This window comes from Typopeltis vanoorti, chromosome 4 (genome assembly GCF_054136105.1).
Source record: "Typopeltis vanoorti isolate ZY-2024b chromosome 4, IOZ_Tvanoo_1.0, whole genome shotgun sequence".
Classification (NCBI taxonomy): domain Eukaryota; kingdom Metazoa; phylum Arthropoda; class Arachnida; order Uropygi; family Thelyphonidae; genus Typopeltis; species Typopeltis vanoorti.
Window position 1 is genome coordinate 137,174,192 of NC_143552.1, and position 22,758 is coordinate 137,196,949.

A 22,758-nucleotide genomic window follows, 5' to 3' on the forward strand; every position below is an offset into this window, starting at 1 on the left:
TTAGGGCTCGCATTCAGAGAAATGGGTTGACAGTGAATCTCTACTTTGCAATGAGCAACATGGGTTTACTAAGGGAAGGTCATGTTTTAGCAACTTGCTCACATTCTATAACAATGTTATAGAATGTGCGTAAGCATAAGAGGATTTAGCATTGTTAGATGATGGCTGATTGATAGATTTGCATGTATACAAAAAGTAGTATACGTGCGAGTCTGCAAGATTTAAGGTAACAAGTGGTGTACCACAAGGATCAGTGCTTGGCCCACTGTTATTCAAGCAACAGAGCTATTTGCTGATGATGCATAGATAGGTAGGGTAATCAGGAATGCTGCTGATATGCAGTACTTGCAAAATGATTTGAATAGGCTCGAATTGTGAGCTTGGGAAAATGGGTGTCAGTAAATGTAAAGTCATTCACTTTGGCTTGATTAGATATCCAATGTCTTATTATATTGATGGGATTATGCTAGAAGAAACTGATGAGGCTAGGGATCTTGGAGTGTTAGTAGATAGGAAGTTGAAGTTCAGGGGCCATGTGGCAAAAATTGCAAATACAACTCAAAAGATAATTGCAATGTTGAAACGAACATTCACATGTAAAGATAAGGATGTTATTTTGCCTTTTTACAAGACCTTGATAAGACCTCGCTCGGACTATTGTGTGCAGGTCTAGTCTCCTGGTTTCAGTTGCGATTCTGATATATTGGAGAGAGAGTACAAAGGAGAGTGTTAAAATTGATATCAGGATTGTGGAATACTGATTATGAAGACAGATCGAGAATTTGTAGACTGCAGATGCTAACAGGAAAAAGAGGGGTGGTATGATTGAGACTTACAAACTTCTGAAAGGGTCATAGGATTTCAATTGATGGAATTTTTCAATTTATGGAGGGTGGGGAAAGGACAAGTGGGCATCCTTGTAAGCTGAGAATGAAGGCCACTAAGAAGGGAATGATGAATAGATTTTTCTCTCAGAGGGTGGTGCGTGATTGGAATGGATTGCCATTGGATGTTGCGAGTGCAAGTATTGTGAATGAATTCAAGAATAAGTATGATTGCTGGTGTGTGCAGTATGTGGCTTTCCTCAATGAGTTTCCGACTCCCTGGAGATCTCTCTTATCAATAATAATAATATGAAATTGATAAAAGAATATTCGTAGCCCACCCATGGTATAAAGATGTACTATATATTTGCAAATAATCTTTCATTGGTGGGAACAACAAAAAAAAAACCTAGAAATCTGAAAGTGAAAAAATATACAGCATGGATCTTAATATATATTCAGAATTTTTATTTTAGTTAAAATGAAAATCTTTGTAAATGGTTTGTTTTTTGTTTATCTGTCTAAAATTTACAGATAATTGCTGACATCCAATTAATTTTCACCTGTTCTGATTAATAATGCAGCTCTAACTACAGAAAACTCAATTTGAGAAGTCTACATTACATTGTTATAAGAACATCTTCAGAATGTATTGTATTACAAATAAGGAGCACTATGCACACATAAAAGTTACTAAGAGAATGTTGTATTATGGCCTTTATCAATATTGTCCACCTGGGGACAGTCCTCCCACCCCAAGCATCCTATTAATTATGGCAGCCATTTTTATTTGGCAGATTCACAGAATTTACATTTGAAAGAGTTTTAAAATTAATCAGTTATTCTAAACTGTCCAATTAATGATTTTACTGTCATTTTAATGCCCAAATTGGGTACTTGGATTGTTTTATTTCCTTTTTGAGAAAACTTTTCAAGATAGGCACCACCTGCTTCAGGTATTCCAAGAACTCTTTTCTTCCTGATTTTATACTATAACCTGTAGATTGTAGTGGAATATGTCTGCTCCAAATCACATTGAATTAAGCAATATTTTTCATAGAAGAAATACTTAATTCAACTTTATTGCTGCTTATCAGGAGTATTTCATATCAAAAACTGAAATAGTTGACTTTGATATGAAATATTCCTGATAAGCAGCGATAAATAAAAATTGGTCTCATTCTGTTATGAAGAAATTTGCAAATTTTTGTTGCGACTTTCAGCATATTTAACACATCCACCTCTCAAAAAATTTTTGTCTAGATCATGAGTGGTGTGGTATGTGAAAATAGCTAATGGTAGAGTAAAAAAAAATGCTTTAAAAGAAAAAAAACATTTCCCCTCAAGTTCTCTCAGTTTTCAAGATAATGGTAGTTTGATAACTAAAATGATAACATAATTGATCCAGGATTACGACACCTGTCCGGTTTTAAAATTACATATAGTAATAATTTAATCAAGAAAAGACTAAAGATATGAACTCCTATTGCTTTACTTTAGAATTGCTATTAAATTTGACAAGATCATATACTTTGGAAAAATAAATCTCATTTAAGTAGAAAGTACCAGGTGTTTTTTTTGTTTATCTACCTAAAGTGGTTAAAACAGAAGAACATTTTGTCATCACTGCCTGTTGTTTGCAAACTCAAACAATATGAAATTACACTACCTGCATAAGTTACTGGTATAAAAGTAAAAAACAACACATTTTTTAAATGTTTTATTTTTACATTAATGATGATGATATGTAGGGTTCGTATGCATCCCGTATTTTACAGCATTGTCCCTTATTACGAGTTCGTGTCCTGGCATCCCCAATAAAACTCTTCAGAACGCAGAATTATCCCATAATTTGTGTTTAACATTCCCATTCTTAAACATAAAACATGTAATTGCCAAGAAATCGATATTAGTTATTCATCATAAAATTGTCTTATCAATTGACAACCCTGACATGTTGCGAGAATAGTGCAACTAGCAGACATTGTAATAACAAAGCACGGCTTATTTGATATGACACAGATCCGTTATGAAACATAATTAGTTTTATTATTTTATATGCCTTTAAAATGCCGAAGAGAAAGTGTGTTCTCACAGAAAAGCTAAGGACTGAATACCCTTTTATTATACCATGTAATTGTGATGGCAAAGTCGACGAGAAAGTGAAATGTACACAATGTAATGCAATAACTAAGCACAGTTTATTTGATATGACACAGATCTGTTATGAAACATAATTAAAAGAAGCACATGTATTAACCAAAGTGAAAATTATTTAATTGTAAATATTTCATCCTAAGTATCTTAGGACATCATCAGTACAGTAGTTTAAAACAATAATAGGAATAACATACAGTTAGGGGGGCATGATTATAATAGAATCTCATTAAATGTGCGTAACGTGCTACAGAAGTTTAAAAAAAAAACTGTTTAACACAATTTTGTATGACAATTTCCTATACTTTAGGAATAGTAAGAATGTCGTTGCGGTTTAAGTTTGGTCTGTGTAGTAGGGTTTCAGAACTTTCTTTGTATAAACGTTCATGTTTATATAAAGATCTATATAAAAGTTTAGACTTTTCCCAATGGATCCTATGGTTTGGATTTTCAATTCCGTGTTGAGAGAGGCCAGATTTTTGCGGTTTAAAAAGACGAATGTGGTCTTGATGGTCCAAGATGCGTTTCTGAATAGACCTACCTGTCAGTCCAAAGTAAGACAATTTGCATGAGCATGGAATTTCATAAACGCCAGGCAACATCAAAGGTGAGAGTTTGTCCTTAGGAGAAGGTAACAAGTTGTAAATTTGGTTGACAGGTTTGTAAGAAGTGTCAAAATTGTATTTCTTCATAATTTTAGAAAGACGTTCGGAGATGACTTTGACGTAAGGTATGGGAATCCTATGGACTTCTTCCTGTCTGGTTTGATGTGTGGAGAAGTGACTGATGATTTTTTGAGTTGTTTTCGGATTATATCCATTTAGGATGGCTGTATTTTTGATTACTTCTAATTCCTAGTTTAAAGATTCTTCAGAGGAGCAGAATTTGTGTGCTCTGGAAACTAGAATGTAGGCTTGCGAAAGACAGACGTGACAATGGAACCGTCTTCTTTTCTTTGGATGTGTAAATCCAAAAAGGAGATACCCTGTGAGATTCTTTTTCTAACGTAAAGTTGATCTGATGATGAAGAAGGTTAATTTTATCTAGAAACAGTTGTAATTCATGTTCGGGATGATCCCAGACTGCAAATACGTCGTCGACATATCTTAACCAAATTTTTGGTTTGGGTTCAAAAGTGAATATTTTTTTCTCCAAGGTGTTCTAGAAACAAGTTTGCTAGGTTTGGTGATAAAGGAGATCCCATTGCTGTTCCTTCTTCTTGCTTGTAAATTTGACCTTTCCAGATGAAGTAACCTGATGCAATAACAAACTTGAACAATTCAACTATATCACATGGAAATTTTTGAGTAAGTAATTCTATTGTTTCTTTATGGGGAATGTTTGTGAAGAGGGAGACAATGTCGAAGCTGATTAACAAGTCAGTTTTTGATAGTTGAATGTCTTTAATTTTTGTGTGAAACTCAGTAGAATTTTTGATTGAAGAGACTGAGTGGTCTATGTGAGGGCGGAGAAGATTAGATAAGAATCTTGATAACTTGTAAGTTGGACTGTAACAAGCATAGTCTCATCATAACTAACACTTATTTTGAGCAAAAATTAACAGCAAGATACACATGGGGAAAGTCTGGATGGAAGATACAAAAATCAATTAGACTATATTGTGGTCAGTAAACATTACTTCAATGGAATACAGAACTCAAAGGTGATGTCAAGTACTGACTGTGGATCTGATCATAGACTGGTCTTAATGAAGATGAATATTTGCCTGAAAACAAAAATTAAAAGAAGTCAACCCCCTAAAATGGAATCTGCAAATGGTACAAAATCCAATAGTAAAATCAAAATTTAATGAAAATGTTTCAGAACTGCTGTTTGCACAGTTGCAAAACGAAAATGAACCCTCTCAGTGGAAGACTACAAGCAGCTATTATAACATCTGCTAAAAACCACATCAATAAACAAGAAGAAAGAAAAAACCATGGATAACACAAGAAGTAATCAACCTTATCGATAAAAGAAGAACATGGAAAAGAGGAGCAAATGAAGAAGAAAGATTACATATAAAACATTAGATAAAAGAATCAAACAGTTATGCAGAAGATTGAAAAAAAAAAAAACTGGATAAACAGGCAGTGCACTGAGATAGTATTACAAAATACGAACAAAACCAGAAGCATTCCTGAAAGTGAAAGAACTTAATGGAAAAGCAAAACTTACACAGTCTAATAACGTCAAGGACAAAGATGGAAACAATCATTGATAAGGAAAAGATAAATAGAAGATGGGTGGAGTACTTATCAGATCTGTATGATGATGATAATGGTAACATGTCAGATGATTCACGACACCTTAAGTTAAACGTAACAACAGATACCACTCTACCGACAAGAAAGGAGATAGAACACGTAATTAAGCATCTTCCTCATAATAAATCCCCTGGTTGTGATAATATCCCAGCTGAGCTGATGAAAGCTTTGACTGGCAATAACTATTTAGTGGAATCCATTCAGGACATCTATAAAACAATAGAATTACCTGAAGTTTTTACAATTCCAAAGAAAATAATGCACAAAATAGCGAGGATTATAGTACTGTGAACTAAAAGAACTAAAAATACTAATAGAAAGATCACTTGAAAGAAATAGGAACATTTACATATGCTTCATACACTTTCAGAAGGCTTTTGACCAGGTAAAACATAATAAAATGTTTAATATGTTAGATAAATTAGACATAGAAGATCATGTACTTAAGATTATAAAAATGATTTACACCAAACAGAAAATGCAGCTGTTTAACTCTGAGACTTCTGTAGTGAAAACAAAAAGAGGAGTTATACAAAGTTGTATCCTTTCACCAAATCTATTTAATATCTATAGTGAGACAGAGATGAAAAAGATTGAAAAACAACAAATAGGAATTGGTATCAATGGTATAAAATACAACAATCTAGATATGCTGATACCATTCTAATAACAGAAACAAATTAACAAAATTACTGCAGCTACTAATTAAAGGTACAGAATTTGAATTAGATATACAGTAATCCCTTGATTAATGCGTCACTTTTTATCGATACCCAAATTTGATTAGTGTACCTATATACATCTTAAAAATAAATGTTACAGCTTTTAAAAATTTTCTATCTATACACTTTTATGGCTAACTATTTTAAAAAATCACTCAACAGAATGAAATAATTTAGTTACCGATTTAAAAATTTTTACAAAGTTATTTTTAATGGCATTATTTTTACCGACAAAATTTATGTCTGCTATAGTACGCCCACAGATTCGAGACCTTCGACACTTCTGCACATGTCACAAAAAGAAGAATCCATTCCGATAATAGGGTAATCAATCCGTCTTCTGGGATGAGTGTTTATTATTAAAATAAACATGTATTTAAAATAAACCTGGTATGCATTTGTCTGAAGATAGTAGAGACTGCTTGTATGAAGGGCAAGGTTTTAAATAGTGTATCTGTAAATTGATTTTTTCAAATTGTTGCATGATACTGAATGTAGGATTTCTAACTATTTTATAGTGTTGCTATCATTGATAAGTTTTGAATTTTACTGGTAATCAATTTTGTCAGTTATAATAGTAATATTGCCTTTCTGCATCACTGCTATTAGTTGTTTTTTAAAATTGTTATGGCTTGAAAGAGGCAAGGGATAGATTTGCTTTTGGAATTATTTTGCTATTTATAATATTGTTTATCTTTATTAAAAAATATATCATTGATGGGATCATTTTCAAGTTTAGTTTGTGCTTCTATTACATATCCTTTTCTGGAATAAGGGAAAACTTTTAGGGGATAGTGAATAGTGAAAATTTCATCTTGAGAAAGTATTTAGCTGGATATATATATATAAGGACGATCATGTATAGACCCGGCCTTTTGCCTAAAATTAATAATAGAGAAAAGAAGAGAATACAATTTAGAAACAAATATTGCATTTATTGACTGTGAAAAAGCATTTGACAAAGTTAAAAGAAACATTTAACATATTAAAAGAAAAACAAATACAAAATAATATCCTAAAAGCTATCATAAATATACATGAAAATAATCAAATGCCAATAAGATTAAATCATGAGCTATCATATACGAGAGCGATAAACCAAGGGGTCCGACAGGGATGTCCCCTCTCAGCAACTCTTTAATATTTACCTAAATGAAATAATAATAAAATGGAATAAAAATTTCCATCAAGGAATTAAACTTTCTCCTACTGTGAACTTAAACACTCTTTTTTGCCAACAACCAAATAATAATTACAAATTCTGAAGATAACTTACAGAAAGCTATTTTAGATCTAAATGAGATAGCCAAAGATTATGGTATGATAATATCAACAGAAAAATCAAAAACTATGGCCTTTAAAGGACAAGATCCAGTAAGAACTAAAATAGTAATAGATAACAAGGTCTTAGAACAGGTGAATTCATTTAACTACCTAGGATGTATAATCACATATGAAAATGAAAAAGATATAAACCTAAAAATTGCAAAATATTTAAAAATAACAGGTGTAATTAACTCTATATTTAAACCAAACCTAGTTCAAAAACAAACCAGACTAAAAGTATACAATACATTAGTCCTACCAGTCTTATTGTATGGAAGTGAAATCTGGACAATAAAACAAAAAGACAAACTAAGATTAATAACAGCAGAAATGAAGTTTATGAGAAAAACTGCAAAGTATACCTTATTTGATCACAAAAGAAACGAAGAAATTACGAAAGAATTAAACCAAGAATCAGTAATAGAAAAAATTAAATATAAACATAAATGGATGGAACACGCTCAAAGAAGGAAAATAGAAAGATTACCAAAACAAGCCATTAGGAAAAAGAAAACCAGGACGTCCTCTTAAAAGATTCAACAATGACTTAAGGCCAGAACAGGCCATGCTAGGCCAAAATCCTTGATATGTATGATGATATATGTAACTATAAGTGTTATTTGTTTTCAGGTGCAGTGGAAGTGAACATTTGTGTGTGTGGGGGGGGGGGGGACGTATATGTGTGTTGATAAATTTGTTAGATTATTCCAATTTTTATCTTGACATTGTTGTATTAGGTAGGTTTTGCTATTAATAAGTAATTGACTTGAAAAATTTTGCTATTTGCTTAAAATACCTTTTAGGCTCCAAGGAATGGGAAAATTTTCATCAAAGTTAATATAGAAATTAACTATAGATATTTCTGTAAAACTCAAGATGAAGCTGTCAGACAGTGTCCATTAAAAAAATAAAAAAACTACAATCTCCACACAATCAGCTAGCTTATAACTTCTAAAAAAAAAAAAAAAAATGGATGGATCAGTTCAAGCTTATTCTGATCCCACAAACTAATTTATAAGGGGATTATGACATGTTATTCATAATCGCAACCTCATATTTAGTCTTTTCTGTGCCATTTTTCTTTAATAAATACTCAGCAAATTTTTCATCAGCCATTCTATTTATAGGACTATACCACATTTTCCTTTGTTGCCTATCACAGCCAACTTTCAAAGTTGGCTTCTCTGAAACAATTAACACTGAGATAGGGCAATTTATTCATGGATTAGCACTATTTTCAGCTGAAGAGTCATTTTTGGTGAAAATGGCTTTCAAATCTAATATTTTAAGAACTACATCTGAAAAAAAAAAAAAAAAAAGTAACCAATTACAGAAATAAAACAATGATTTTCTTTTATTATAAATGTGAATGAAGCAAACTGGGTAAACCTGAGTGAGCTAGGAAGCCATATCAAAACAATTTCATCCCAAACACAACAAACAACTTAATAAAATTATTACAATAATCTTTAATGCAACTTGAACTTCTTTGAACATGTTTGTCAACTGACAAACACATCAAATACTGATGTAATTTTCATTTTCAAACACGAAAGACTTTGATTGTTCAGCTGGTTTCTCAACTTATTTTTTTAATAAAATTCATGTTAAAAAATGTTTGCTCACAGAAGTTAATTCAAAAATTCAGAAGCCCAATTCTATGTCTTCAACTGACTATGCGACTAACAATTATATTTTTTGAAAAAGACTGACATGATATTTTGAATAAAATTGATTATATACAAGTTTACCTTGAAACAAGTCCTCTTCCCCAAAAGAAGGCAACCAATTTTGTTCATTTAAAACAAAAACTACTCTCTAAAGAGTTAGATGTGGCTAACTTCTAGTTTATTCTATCTGCAACAGGTTGCTAATTAGAGAGTTTTTCTGTTTGCTTGTTTTGTGGAATAAAAACCTGAGTTTCCTAGAAGAGGAAACCCTTCCCCCTCCATATGAGACCAGCTAATTCACCTTCAACTGAAAAGCCTTCATAAAAGGTTCTTTTCATCCTAGAGAGGTTCAAACAAGTCTTTCCAACCAAACGGTTTTACCAAAACTGATTGATCTAGGGAGCCATATCCCTATCTTTAATTGAAACTATATTTGACATGGTAAAGTTTTTCTGTCAAAAACAAACTCATTTAACTTAATTCAAACTTATTTAAATAATCAACTGAGGTATTTTGAAAAGATTTTCAGGCTACCTGACTTTTGTTAATCAGTGTTTTTGGAGAACTAATTACAAAATGGCTTTAAAATGCATTTAAGAAAAACAAAAACTTTGAAATTATATCATTTTTAATATTTATCTCTATTCATCAAACAACAAAATTATTTAACAATATCTGCCAGCAGAGAAAAATTCCAGAAAGTTGAAATAACACAATTATCACTGCAATATATAAAAAAGGTGATAAGTGCAACTGTGAAAACTACAGAGGAATAATTGTGCATTGACCAAGCTTTTACGTTAAAAATCTTAATGGAAAAACATTGAATACAACATAGAAACACACAGTTATAAGTTATCTGATTGTGTGGCGATTGTAGTTTATTTTTTTTAATGGACACTGTCTGACAGCTTCGTCTTGAGTTTTACAGAAATATCTGTATAGTTAATTTCTATATTAACTTTGAAAATTTTCCCATTCGTTGGAACCTAAAAGGTGTTTTAAGCAAATAGCAAAATTTTTCAAGTCAATTACTTATTAATAGCAAAACCTACCTAACACAACAATGTCAAGATAAAAATTGGAATAATCTAACAAATTTATCAACACACACACATATACGTCCAACCCCCCCCCCCCATTCACTTCCACTGCACCTGAAAACAAATAACGCTTATAGTTACATATCATCATCATCATCATACATATCAAGGATTTCGGCTTAGCATGGCCTGTTCTGGCCTTAGAAGTCATTGTTGAATCTTTTAAGAGGACGTCCTGGTTTTCTTTTTCCTAATGGCTTGTTTGGATAATCTTTCTATTTTCCTTCTTTGAGCGTGTTCCATCCATTTATGTTTATATTATTTAATTTTTTCTATTACTGATTCTTGGTTTAATTCTTTCATAATTTCTTCGTTTCTTTTGTGATCAAATAAGGTATACTTTGCAGTTTTTCTCATAAATTTCGCATTTGTAGACTACCAGAAAGTGTTTGACAGTCATAAGGAACAAACTATGGATGATATTCAAGAATCTAAACATTCCAAATCAACTGCTTGCTGCAATAACTAACATTGTATCAGAACAACCAAATAGCTGTAAGAATCAATGGAAAAGTTATAGAATGGAAATCAAACAGAGGGGTCCATGAAGGATGCACAATGACCACTCTAATATCTATATAGATGAAATTAAAAAATGGAAAGAAATATATAAAACCTGCATTTAAACTGAATCATGGAACTACACTTGATATCCTTTTGTTTACTTTACATATGACCAGATAATCATAGCAAGAAGTGAAGGTGAACTCCAAAGATCAATATACAGCTTAAACATGAGTGCAAAAAAATTTGCAAGGCAAATATCAACAGACAAAACAAAAATCATGGCTTTTAAAGGACCACCTCCAGCCAGAAGTAAAATGATTAAAAATCTTAGAACCAAATCAACTGCTTCAAATACCTTGGATGTGTGGAACACATACAAAAGCTAACATTGACATCAAAATTTCAAACTTTCCAAAAATAAGAGGAATGATCAATAATATTTTTAAATGTAACCAAGTTCCTTTAAGAATAAGAGTTTAAAAAGTTTCGGCAAGACCAGGCCTCTACTGTATCGAAGTGAATTATGGACCATAAAAACTGCAGAAAAAAAAAAAAGAAACTGAAGAAATGAAATTCCTGCAAAAGACAGCTGGCTATACTATCTGGGACAAAAAAAAAAAAAAACACAGAAATATGTAAAGAACTAAAAATAGACTCCGTATTGAACATCATCATTATCAAATTCCTGACATGTACCCTCAAGGGGTGTACAGGATATGATATTTATACATGAAAAATTTACATTACTAACTTCTTATCTACAATTTTCCTCAAAATCAGTCAGTTACTTGTCAAGACGCCAACATTATCTAACAACAGCCTTATCCTTCAAAATGCAAATAGAAACTAGCAATAAAGGTGGTAAAAAGCATTTCATTCTGTAATTTTAAAGTCAGCTGTATATTAGTTTTACAATATTAACTATGCTTCCCATGCTAATGCAGGGTGGCTGAAAAAACTTTTAATGTTCTTTTACTCTGAACAGTGCAGAAAAAAATGGAACAAAGTAAGTTCAAGAAATATAAAAATATATGTTCACAGCAGTAACACATGCAGAGGTTTCCTAAGCTGCATGAATCTGAGTTGCATAGATTTCTTTGTATTAAAAAGCAGTTTGCATTAGCAATATACTAAATTTAGCAACAAATGCACTCTCGACGTAAGGAATCCACTAAGGCATTCAAGATCCCATTTCATATGCCAATTTATAATATCCCACAGAATGTTACATGTTTCAATGTCACACACACATTTAAAACAAATATACATAGCATTCTGCTCCAAATACAAAGAAAACTGATGAATAATTAGTAGTTATACATGTAAAGAGCATAAATTCCTCATTGTTATCTCACCTTTCTCCACTTGATGCTTTTTCCTCTGCTCTCTCTAAATCAGCTTCCAACATAGCAATTCTTCTAGCCATCTAAATTACCATGTATATACATGCACATGCATAATGATTTTCATGGCAAAGCCAGATGGGGGAAAAATAAAGATAAAAATTAGTGTTGACACTCACATGCATCATTTACATTTATATAGCCCTCAGAGAAAAAAAACAATGCTGACTTCAAAAATTCAAACTTCATAAACTACAGTTAGTAGTCAAAATATTAAAAGGAAGCTGTTGCTATTTTACTTAGGCGGGTTATATGACCAATTAATAATGAATGGACAGGATGGATTGCGAGGTCAGCATTTTTTTCCCCTTAACTCTTAAGGCCAACTTACGATTCACCCGTCTCTGCACGCTCCTCTGCACGTTCCAGATCGGCTTCAACCATAGCCAGCTTACGAGCAACCTGTATAATCATAATGCAGTTTCAAGATAGCATTCAATTTTTATAATAAATACATTCAACCAGATTAACCTTTTAAAGTATTTTATTGTACTTTTATATTTAAGTAATCATTTTAAAATAATCTAAATGTTATTTTAACTTCAAATTTGAGCATTTTTCAACAAATGATAAAATCCAATGTTTAATACGAATAAACATTTTAGATCTAATAAATAAATATTAAAATTACACATGTTATCGTATTTTTATCATGCATATTTTTTAAGAAACAAAAAGGTGATGTAATTGCATGCTTGTTAATTTTTTGCTTTATGATGAGGAGGTTACAGAGACGGACAATGTCAAATAGCATTCGGTAGTAACATATAGATTAAATATAAGCATCAAACCTGTTTTGTTTTTTTTTAAACTTATGATTTAAACTCACTTGTTATTACAGTTAAAAGCAAGCAAAGTCAAACAGATCTAAACTTTAACTTCAAAATTATTTTGCCTCTCTACTTCCAACATAATCTTGAACTTCAAAATTACTTCATATTAGAAGTAGCAAAAGTTATGAGACACTGCAAGCTAATCTACCTTCATACTGAAACACCTAGTATAGCATGCCATTAGATTATCACAAAACAGAGGTCAGTGAAACAGATGCTCAAGGCCTGGCATTATCAACTATTTTGAATGTCACCTCATCATATTTCCTGTCAGCTTCCTCTGCCATTACTCTGGCTTCCTTCAACTGACCTTCCAAGCCATCCATACGCTCTTCATCCCTAATGCTTGTATGTTCCAACATCTTCCGCATACTACCCAGAACAAGAAAATAGCACTAATAGTTACTTATATCTGGAATATATTCGTTAAAACTTATTTTAAAAAAATAAAATACACAAACAGCATCATCCTAGTATGGAAAGATATCTGATGATAGCAAAAAAATGCTAAAAACACATCAAAGCTAATATAAAGAACCATATATCACTTTCTCTAAAAACAGTAAAAACCTGAAAGAAAAATGTTGAACTAGCATTTTTACTTCACCTCTTCTCTGAAGTCATTAAAGGCCTGGAAAAAAAAAGTTAACCGTTTAGTTACGACTCACCTCCTCATATTTTTTGTCTGATTCTTCTGCAATCGTACGAGCCTGTCCTAACTGGCTTTCTAACATGGTTATCCGGTCATCTTCCATATTTGTACGATTTTCCAAGGCTTTTCTGATACTGTTATTCAATATATAAATATCAAAATATAAAACTATCTAGCCTTATGGCATTCAAAAGAATTTTAAAAAAATTGCAAAAGTCAACAAAAGATTAATGAGGGTGTTACATATTTTTAAAAGTATTTTAAATAGCATAAAACTAAATATTTCCATTATATTTATGAATTAGAATTTTTAAGAATATCAAGAGATATAAACAATGAAAAAACGTTCCTAACAAATGATTATATTGTTGTATAAGATGAATTCATGGTATATTTTGTCACATAATATTTCTTTATAAAATGCAATTTCCTTACTAGTACTGATTTTATATAAAAATCAAGGTATGAGAAAAAAAATTATAAAGTTTCTCTTTTTTTCAACATACTTGCAGCTTATGTTCTTCAATATGGTTAGCTCACCTCTTGTAATCACTTCTAGCAAGCACACAATAACAGATAAATCCAATATACAGAGCAATTTTCTTAATATCTGCAAAGGATTAGTTTAAGGTATATAAGATGGTTCAAATTGATCAAAGTGCTTGTCCTGACTAAAAATTCGCGATTTTTGGAGCAGATGCCCTAATATTTCTAGTGCATAGCTCTGTGCATTGTTATACAACAGTGGGTACAACATATCTGTTTACAATGCACATGGTACTGAAAAAAGTAAGTAATGGCAGTGCATTGACTATTGTTCCTTATTGAGCAGCCCACTAAAGAAATCCTACAGTTATAGGCAGTGATTAAGCCTAGCAAGCTGTAATCTTACACATGTGCAGGGTATCCTTCAAAGATTAGTCTTTACAGTCTCTTGATCTGACAACTTCCACATTCAACTGACTCATCTACTGCCTATTCATGTTATGTAAGAAGGCATACTGGACTTTTGATTCTTCAACAGCAAAGTAAGATCATGAGCACCATCAAGACTGCTTTGAAAACTTTCATAGATTCAAGTAATGGCAAACTTTTCAGTCCAGTTTTGGAAATGCTTTCCAGGCAGCTGAACAATTTCTTCACTTAATCAGTGCACTTATCAGTCTTAGTAAATAAAATTGAGTTTAAATTTCCAAGTGGATGGGGATTGAGAGGAGAGGAGAAAGAATTAGTAAAACCCAAAATAATACAGGTATTATTTCTGGGAAAATTCCCATGTTACTCCTCTTAAAAACTATTATTTTTGCCTGCTTTCATTTAGGAGTGACCACTACCCCCCCCCTTCCCTTTTAACAGCAGAAGTATGCACATCGCAGAACGAAGACAACCAAACAACATCATCCAAACAAGGTATGTGCAAATTTTCTTCCTATTGGTCTCTAAAACACATCTGTAATGCCCTAAGAATTCTTGAGTAAAAAGCCAAAGACTTTAAAAAAAAGGTCACTCCTAAACAAAAGCAGGCAAAATAGCTGTAAAAATAACGCAAAATAATATCATTACATGTATCGGAAATTTCGTTTTACATGGTATTATGAAAATTCTTTTGAATGCAAGTATACTTTAAATCCAATTACAAAAATATTATCTTTATATCAAATTAGTATGCATGTAATATTCTGATTTGTTTCCAAGTTGTAATTAGAATAAAAAAATTATTGAAGTTTGCTTTTTTACATTAATAACATCCTGAGCAGCTAAATATATTATTCAAAACTACAAGAATAATATGAAAGAGTTGTATTATATCTAAAAATACTCACAAAGTTCAACCTAAGATATAAACTTTGCATAATACAACAATGAAAAAAATAAATATTGTCAATTAAATGTGATTCTTCCATTCAATATAATTTTCTAATGACTAATAAAATTAGATTTCTTTACATGTTGATGTCATGTCCAAGGCTATGAATGTTTTCAGTAGTTTTACAGTATTATACTTCTCTATGACCAATTTCACATGTTATTAGCCTAGTGCAGTGTTGCCTATTCTTTAATATATGAAACCATTAGTTTTCTCCCTTAACATCAAAGAACCTGATTTTACTCTCAGATCAGTGAATCATCTAATGCTTATCAGTATAGTTTTAAGAAGGTTAAAAGTATTCTGCTTGCTTACAGCTTCAGGTTGCCAGACTGCAATGCCACTGCAGTTACCTGTATATACAACTCATTTCTAGCCTTTGTGATATATAAAGGAAATACTCACAGGAGAGAATATTTGCAAAGCAAGAACAAGATCTTGCACACAAATGGATTACCATGCTATAATATAAACTTAATTTGGCTGGACAAAGACCCACAGATGAGAAAAAAGATTCCTTTTAGTGTTATTTAGCTTTCACAAGCATTTTGTACTAAAAGAAACAACAAGAAAAGTGTACTTTCCAAAACATGTTATGTTACTCCATGACATATTTCCCCGAGTCCAGTTCACAACAGGTTTTTTCAGCAATTGGTTAATAAGGTATATGTCATACTATACAAGAATTTATATTCTTTTATTCATGCATATTTTACTTCAGCAAGCAAGGAATAAACAAATTAACAAGCATGATGTAGTTAATGCTCTATATATTAAGTATCTTTTAAGTGTATTTTATATAATCCTAAGGAAGCAAATCAAAGGGCTTAAAAAACTAGCCAATTTAAAATTTTGTGGATTAATTTTGACTTGTTTTATGGTGTATATAAATTTGTCTTTTCTTCTATTAAGTGAGCCTGTTGACCATATTTAGAAATCTACATTCCCCCTCCCCCACCTACATTCACTTGTTAAACATACAAACCTAAAGTACATTAACAGATATTAAAAATAAATGCAGCTACAAGAGATGGAATTAAAATTAATACCAATAGAAGAGTAAAAGATTCTAAACAAAAATAGATAAAAAAAGTTTACTAATATGCTTATGAATGTAATAACAGACTTTGCTAAATCACTATTTATTTCACATGATTAGCATTTATTATTTTCTTGACCAATTAAATAAATCAAATTTTGGATTACACATTAACTCTGGCAGAATATCACCTGTTTATAGTAGTAATGTGTTAGAGGTTCTGCATCTTTTTTGCATGGGAATAATTAAACATTTAAAAAACTATGCATCAAAAGGCACCAGTTCTCAAACAATATATTTCCTTCATCTCATTATCTGAAACAAGCACTGTTGCATCCAGGTTCCTACTACTTTATTATGCACTAGTGTTGGTTCTGAAACTACATTCATAGTCTTTTTCTAAATACTGTATTTTACAAGAGAAGATAATGATTTTAGAAGATATTTTTACTTAAGCTAGTACTATATTTTAGTTCACAAAATACTGCATGTAGAAATGCATATGCATTTATTATATGGTTTAAATGACTTGCATTTCTACGATGCAACTGTGATTTCCCAAAGGACTCCATATACATGATGACTGGTATTTTTAAGCATAACATATCACTACAAAACTCTTTGGAAAAAAGAAAAATTAAACAAGATTAACTTAACAATACAGCTACAGTATGTTTTATTATTGTTATGCAGTAAAAAAATAAACAGATGCCACAAATACTATAAAAAAATATATACACAAATTAACTTGGCAGATATGACAAGCTTTCAGTTGAGAGAAACTAAAAAATTGCTACCTCTTCCTGATGTGTAATAATTACACTTTAAAATTACAAACATGACAGAATTAAACATTACAAATTACAACTCCCAAAATTTTAAATACATCTTGGATGTAAGTTGTTCACTTGCAGATAACACAACAGCAAGTGCTTTCTTTCCAGACATTGTGCAATATTTGTGCATCAAGAAAATCAATTTCCAGATAGAATCTTTAACACTGATCTAAAAAATAAATTAAAGGGATGAAGTCTGTGGATCATTGCATAGTCCACAACCAATTCAATGATCAAGTAGTTCCTCACTGCTTAACTGTCTTCTTAAATTCTGAAGCCACATCTGGATTCATGAAAGCAGAATTCAATATGCTTTCTGCTACAGGGTGACGATGACATGGACACCTGATGGTCAAGATTGAAATTGTCAACTCTTGTGAATGCCTTATAGCTATTCATCTTGGTAGTAGAACTTCCATTTGTGTAATGTTTCAGAAGTGTAATTTCTGAGTTATAATAGTTTATCCTCAATCACATTTCTTTCAATATTTGAATATAATAATTCAAAAAGTACATAGTTCTCATTTTCAAGCACTTTCAGTAACAAACTGAGATTTGAAATTCAGGAGTCAGTATCAAGAAAATTTATATATTCTAGAATATTCTAAAATTTATACCGTGATTCAGAAGAAATGAATGCAGACTTCGTTACAGAATAAAGGACATATGAGAATAGTTCTGGATAGAGATTAACTTGCTGTGTTATGTCCTTTCATAATAATTCATTACTTTATTATCACTTGTCTAGAGAATTCAAAATTTTTTGGCATTTACTAAAATAAACTATGAAAGGAATTGTATCACAGCAAGTTAATGCTGACCCAAAACTATATTCAAACATTTTTTGCAATAATTATTTTTCTGCAAGCATGGAAGGAATATCAATAATCTCAGTGACTATACGATTTCATATTATTGGCAGAGGAATCACCTCTTCCTCTCCCCTGTTTCACCAAAGAAGGGATTTCTCCAGGTGTTATCCAACAGCAATTGAAAGGTGTTTATGAGGAAGTTTCATATCCCAACATGAAGGAATGGGCTAAACAGTTTCGCCTAGGAAGAGAGCATCAAAGATGATCCTCGTAATGATGAGTCAGTGGAAGTGATGACCAAGGAAAATGTGTTTCTTGTTGAGAAGGAATTGCTCAATAACGGATAGTTGAAGTTCAAAGAAATCTCAGCAAGGTTGGGGCTTTCTATAACAACTGTCTTTTGCATCATTCATGAGAAGCTTCACGTGGCGAAAGTCAGTGCAAGGTGGGTGCCCCGACTTCTCTCTTCAATTCAGAACGAGCATCATGTGACCTGTTCCCACAAGTTTTTAGAGCTTTGCCAAGAAAATCAGAGAGAAGTGAAGTCCATTGTCACCAGGTATGAAACCATGGTACTTTATTATGATCCTCTTTCCAAAAGGGAATCCATAGAGTGGCACAAACTAGGCAAAGCACTGACGAGAAAAGCCAAGGCCACTTAGCCCACTAAGATCACTGCAACAATTTTTTGGGATTGTCTGGAGAATTCTCTTGATTGACTTCAAGGAAAGGAATAAGACTGTGAATGCAGAATATTATGCTTCACTCCTGCACAAATTGTGCGATGCCATAAAGGAGAAGACGGGGAATGCTGAGTCATGGTGTTTGCCTCTTCACAACAATGCTCCAGTCCATACATCTATTGTTGCGAAGGCTGCAATGAAAGGCTGTGGTTTCCAGGAGATTGAACATCCACCCTACAACCCAGATCTAGCACCCAGTGACCACTATCTCTTTCCAAAACTGAAGAAAGACCTTCCAGGAAGAAAATTTGCACATGACAATGAGGTGAAAGATGCAGTTTTATGCCATTTTGCAGACAAGAGTACAGAAATGTTAATTCAAAGATGTGAAAAGTATGTTGAAAACTGACAGTTGCTTTGTTTCTATCACCTCTAAAAGTTAGTCAGGTCAGAAACTTATGGAATCGCCCTCGTAGATGGAAATAACATTTCGAGCAAAAAGGAATTTAATGACATTTGGTATTTCAGGATCACTATTCAAATTTGTCATTTTAAGTGGATTCTTTTCAAATTAGGCAAAAAATGTTTCCAAGAACATTCCAAAAAAATGGGTCTAGGATCTAGGAAAATGGTAATAAGATCATTGCAACAATCAAGTGAATGGTGTCACTACATACGAGAATGCTATTATGAAATACATCTTTGTGACTGTCTGAAACTGTTTCCTTGTTTGTCAGCAAGGAAATGGTTACAGGCATTCATATGGTATCAGTCAATAGCATATACCACATTACTCTTGTGCAAGCAAGAAAAAAAGAGAAATCTGTAGACATGTTTTTTTGAAAAGCTCAAAGTTCTAGTTTTTGGAAAAGAGAGAGTGATGGAAGCTATTTCAAAGGTTGAGGGTGTAAAAGAGAAGTTGGTCTGACAGGTTTAGAACTAAAATGTAAATGGGTGCTGAGTTCTCTTGTTCATGTGCTTTTGGAAAAAACTGGAGGAAAGATAGCAGACAGCTCAGCAGAGCACTGTCCATGAAAGTACCTGTAAAACTGACATAATGCAGAAACCAAATGTCTATAAAATACCGATTGGAGAGGATCTGCAAGAGAGGAATCATCAGTTAGCCCAACTGCTATTATGAACAGCAGCAAGTAATTTTAGGGGATTGGATTGCACCACCCCGTGTCAGCAATATGTCAGAAAAGGTTAAAGGTGTAAGTCAACTCAAAAAAAAAGAGAGATCTAGATCTGATTATGTTTGGATATCTGGATATTATCAAAAATTAGAAAAATAATGCAAGAAATTGGACAGGACCAAGGTCTGGTAGCAATGAAATGTACAAGATTGTTTTCACCCCCTACTGATGTACAGCAGGGAGATCAGAGCTCGAAGAATTGGTTATAGTAGATCAATCTCAAAGCTTCTAATAATTGGAAATTACAAGGTTTGTCAAATGAAAGAGGAATGGAGTGTAGTGTTATCAGCAAAGCTATGGACAGAATTTGAAGTGAGCAAAAGTCATTTATATACAGAAGGAAGAGAGTTGGGTGAGAGTATGAGTCCTGGGGTACCCCTGCACTGGCAGGGAAATCTGAGGAGAGAAAACCATTTACTATGACAGGTAAATGACTTCAAGATGAATTGGATGTAAAATGAATACAGACTCGCTTACATGTTGTAAGGTAGATATAATTGAAGATGAAAGAATACAGATCTTTCTGTATTCTTTCATCTTCAATTATATTGAGAATTCTGTATCCTAGTTCCAGAACTAGGATACAGAATTTATCCTAGTTCTGGAACACAATTAGGACACTATCAGAATAAGTAGACATTTGAGTATGTAAAATTGTTCAAATACAGGCAGCCATCAGTTTACGCCTCACTTCCGTTCTTTAAAAAACAGGCATTAACTGAATCGGCATGAAATGAACCCAATTTTAATGGGAGGTACAAAGTTATGTTCTGCGCAGTCAAAAAATATGCACATGAAGTATGTGTAACATTATTATATTTAAAGCTTTAATAATACATACATATATATTTGTTAAAATAAAATTATTAATAACGAAAACAAAACAAAATTATATACAAAAAATATGAAACTTCAAAAAGATATTTCCTGGTTTCGGATCACCTGCATTTTTTTTGAAAAAAAAAGTATCCCGTGTTAACTGCCTAGATTTTCTTAGATGCGATTACACTCCTTTTTACGTTTGCACTCCGTTCCCAATCGTGGTTCATTTCGCAGAGTTCATCAGTCAATGTCTCTATGCTCGTAAGAATACGCTGTAAATCGGACGTTTTTATATCTCTCAGAGGACCTTCTTCGTTTTCTTTCTCTTCCTTTGGATGTTGACTTAATTGTTCGGCTAATCCTTTTAAGTCTTTATTGGAAAGCGATTTTATCATGGCTCTCTAAGACTTTTGTCACATCTTCAGCTATAATATCATCCAATCCCACCTCTCGCACAAGCTTGGTAACATCTTCAATAACATTCTCCTCTTGCTCTAATTCCTCAACATAAATGCATAAATGCTGGAAGAAGTTTTCGCCATGCTCCTTTTAAACACTTTGCTGACACTTCATTCCAAGCTGCCTTGATGTTGTTAATGCCCTTCAAAATATCGAATGACCAAAAATAGTCTTTAATAGTTTTTTCCTGAAGTGTCCAAGACTCTTACCATTTCAATAAATGTTATACAGAGATAATAGGCTTTGAAGATTGATATAATCCCCTGATCCATTGGTTGCAAAAGCAATGTTGTGTTTGGGGGCATGTAAACAACCTTGACATCTAATGGTGTTCTTACTTCAACACGATTTTGAGGATGTCCAGGGGCATTATCCAAGAGAAGCAATGCCTGCCTTGGCTGGCAAATCATTTTCTTTACAGAAGCGAAGCACAGTAGGATGAAAATAATTTGTGTACCAATCTATAAAAACGTCGTATAATCCAAGCTTTCTTGTTCCATTTCCAATAGACTGGCAGCATAGTTTTTAGACCCTTGAAGGCACGTGGTGTCTGTGAATGGTACACCAACATTGGTTTTAAGCTTCAGATACATTTGCACCCAACAAAAGCTTAAGTATCTTTTGCAACTTTAAAACCTGGAGCGGAACGTTCTTCACAGGAAATGAAGGTGCATGATGGCAATTTTTTCCAATAGAGCCCAGTCTCATCGACATTAAAAATGAGATCAGGAGGATAACTTCCTTGTTCTACACAGTCTTGAAATTCTTTAGGAAAATTATGTGGTGAGGCGGCCGCTGCCGCCTCACCACATAATTTGACACTATGGCACTTAATTTGAGACTTAAATCTCATGAACCAACCATTGCTTCCTAAAAATGTTTCTTCGCCTCTATCTGATTGAACAATATAATTTCTTGGCAACTTTAATTTGTAACTAAGTAAAAAACTTCCTACAAGTTAATGAATATTAATAATATTGAACTTATCTCACTAAATTTTATTTGTACTGACTTAAACCACCAACAAAATAATGGTATGCCCAGCTCAACGGAACTGAAAATATAAATTTTTCTCACACTTTCAAAAAAGATGATCATAAGGTTCCAACTTTTCAGTATATTGGTCAGAAAATTTCAGTTTGTGTTTTGGGGAAATTCACATCTCTCACAAGATCATTTAATCCTGCTTGGGTTATCAAAGACAGTGACTGTATAACTTGGTAGCTGAAAATACAGATCCAGTTCATAAGAACATTATGCTGTACTTGAATTCCAGCTGGCAGAGATGCCTTCATTCATGGTCCATATCTCAGGTGGCTTATAAACTGGCAGTATAAGTTCATAATGTATTAGTTGCATGGTCAAGTCAGGTATTTTGTTGCATTGACTTTGCAGGAAAACCATGTTTCTTAAAAGAAAGAATTACTTCCATGGTCTTCCAATACCACTAGAACAGCAAATGACAATGACAAATACATACCCCAACTCATACACATTCTAGATCTGGAGTAAATGTCTCATATAAAGTAATAACCAGCCTTACAACACTTCCCTTTACTACAATGTTTTTCAATTATGAA

The 22,758-nt window shown here is 32.6% G+C and overlaps 1 protein-coding gene across 10 annotated transcripts in view; it reads right to left on the bottom strand.

Annotated features, from left to right (window-relative positions):
• The window catches only part of LOC150107702 (tropomyosin-like), a 102,940-nt gene that overhangs the window by 23,229 nt on the left and 56,953 nt on the right, over positions 1–22,758 (bottom strand). For 4 of the 10 annotated variants that reach the window (XM_090392015.1, XM_090392014.1, XM_090392018.1 and 1 more), the window contains 2 exons: positions 13,481–13,598; positions 11,932–12,002 (listed from right to left, as the gene is read on the bottom strand). In XM_090392015.1, the coding sequence (XP_090248141.1) occupies positions 11,932–12,002; positions 13,481–13,598 (189 nt within the window). Of the gene's footprint in view, positions 1–11,931; positions 12,003–12,310; positions 12,382–13,066; positions 13,185–13,480; positions 13,599–22,758 lie in introns of all 10 variants that reach the window. The other 6 variants (XM_090392019.1, XM_090392020.1, XM_090392021.1 and 3 more) reach the window with 2 other exon arrangements.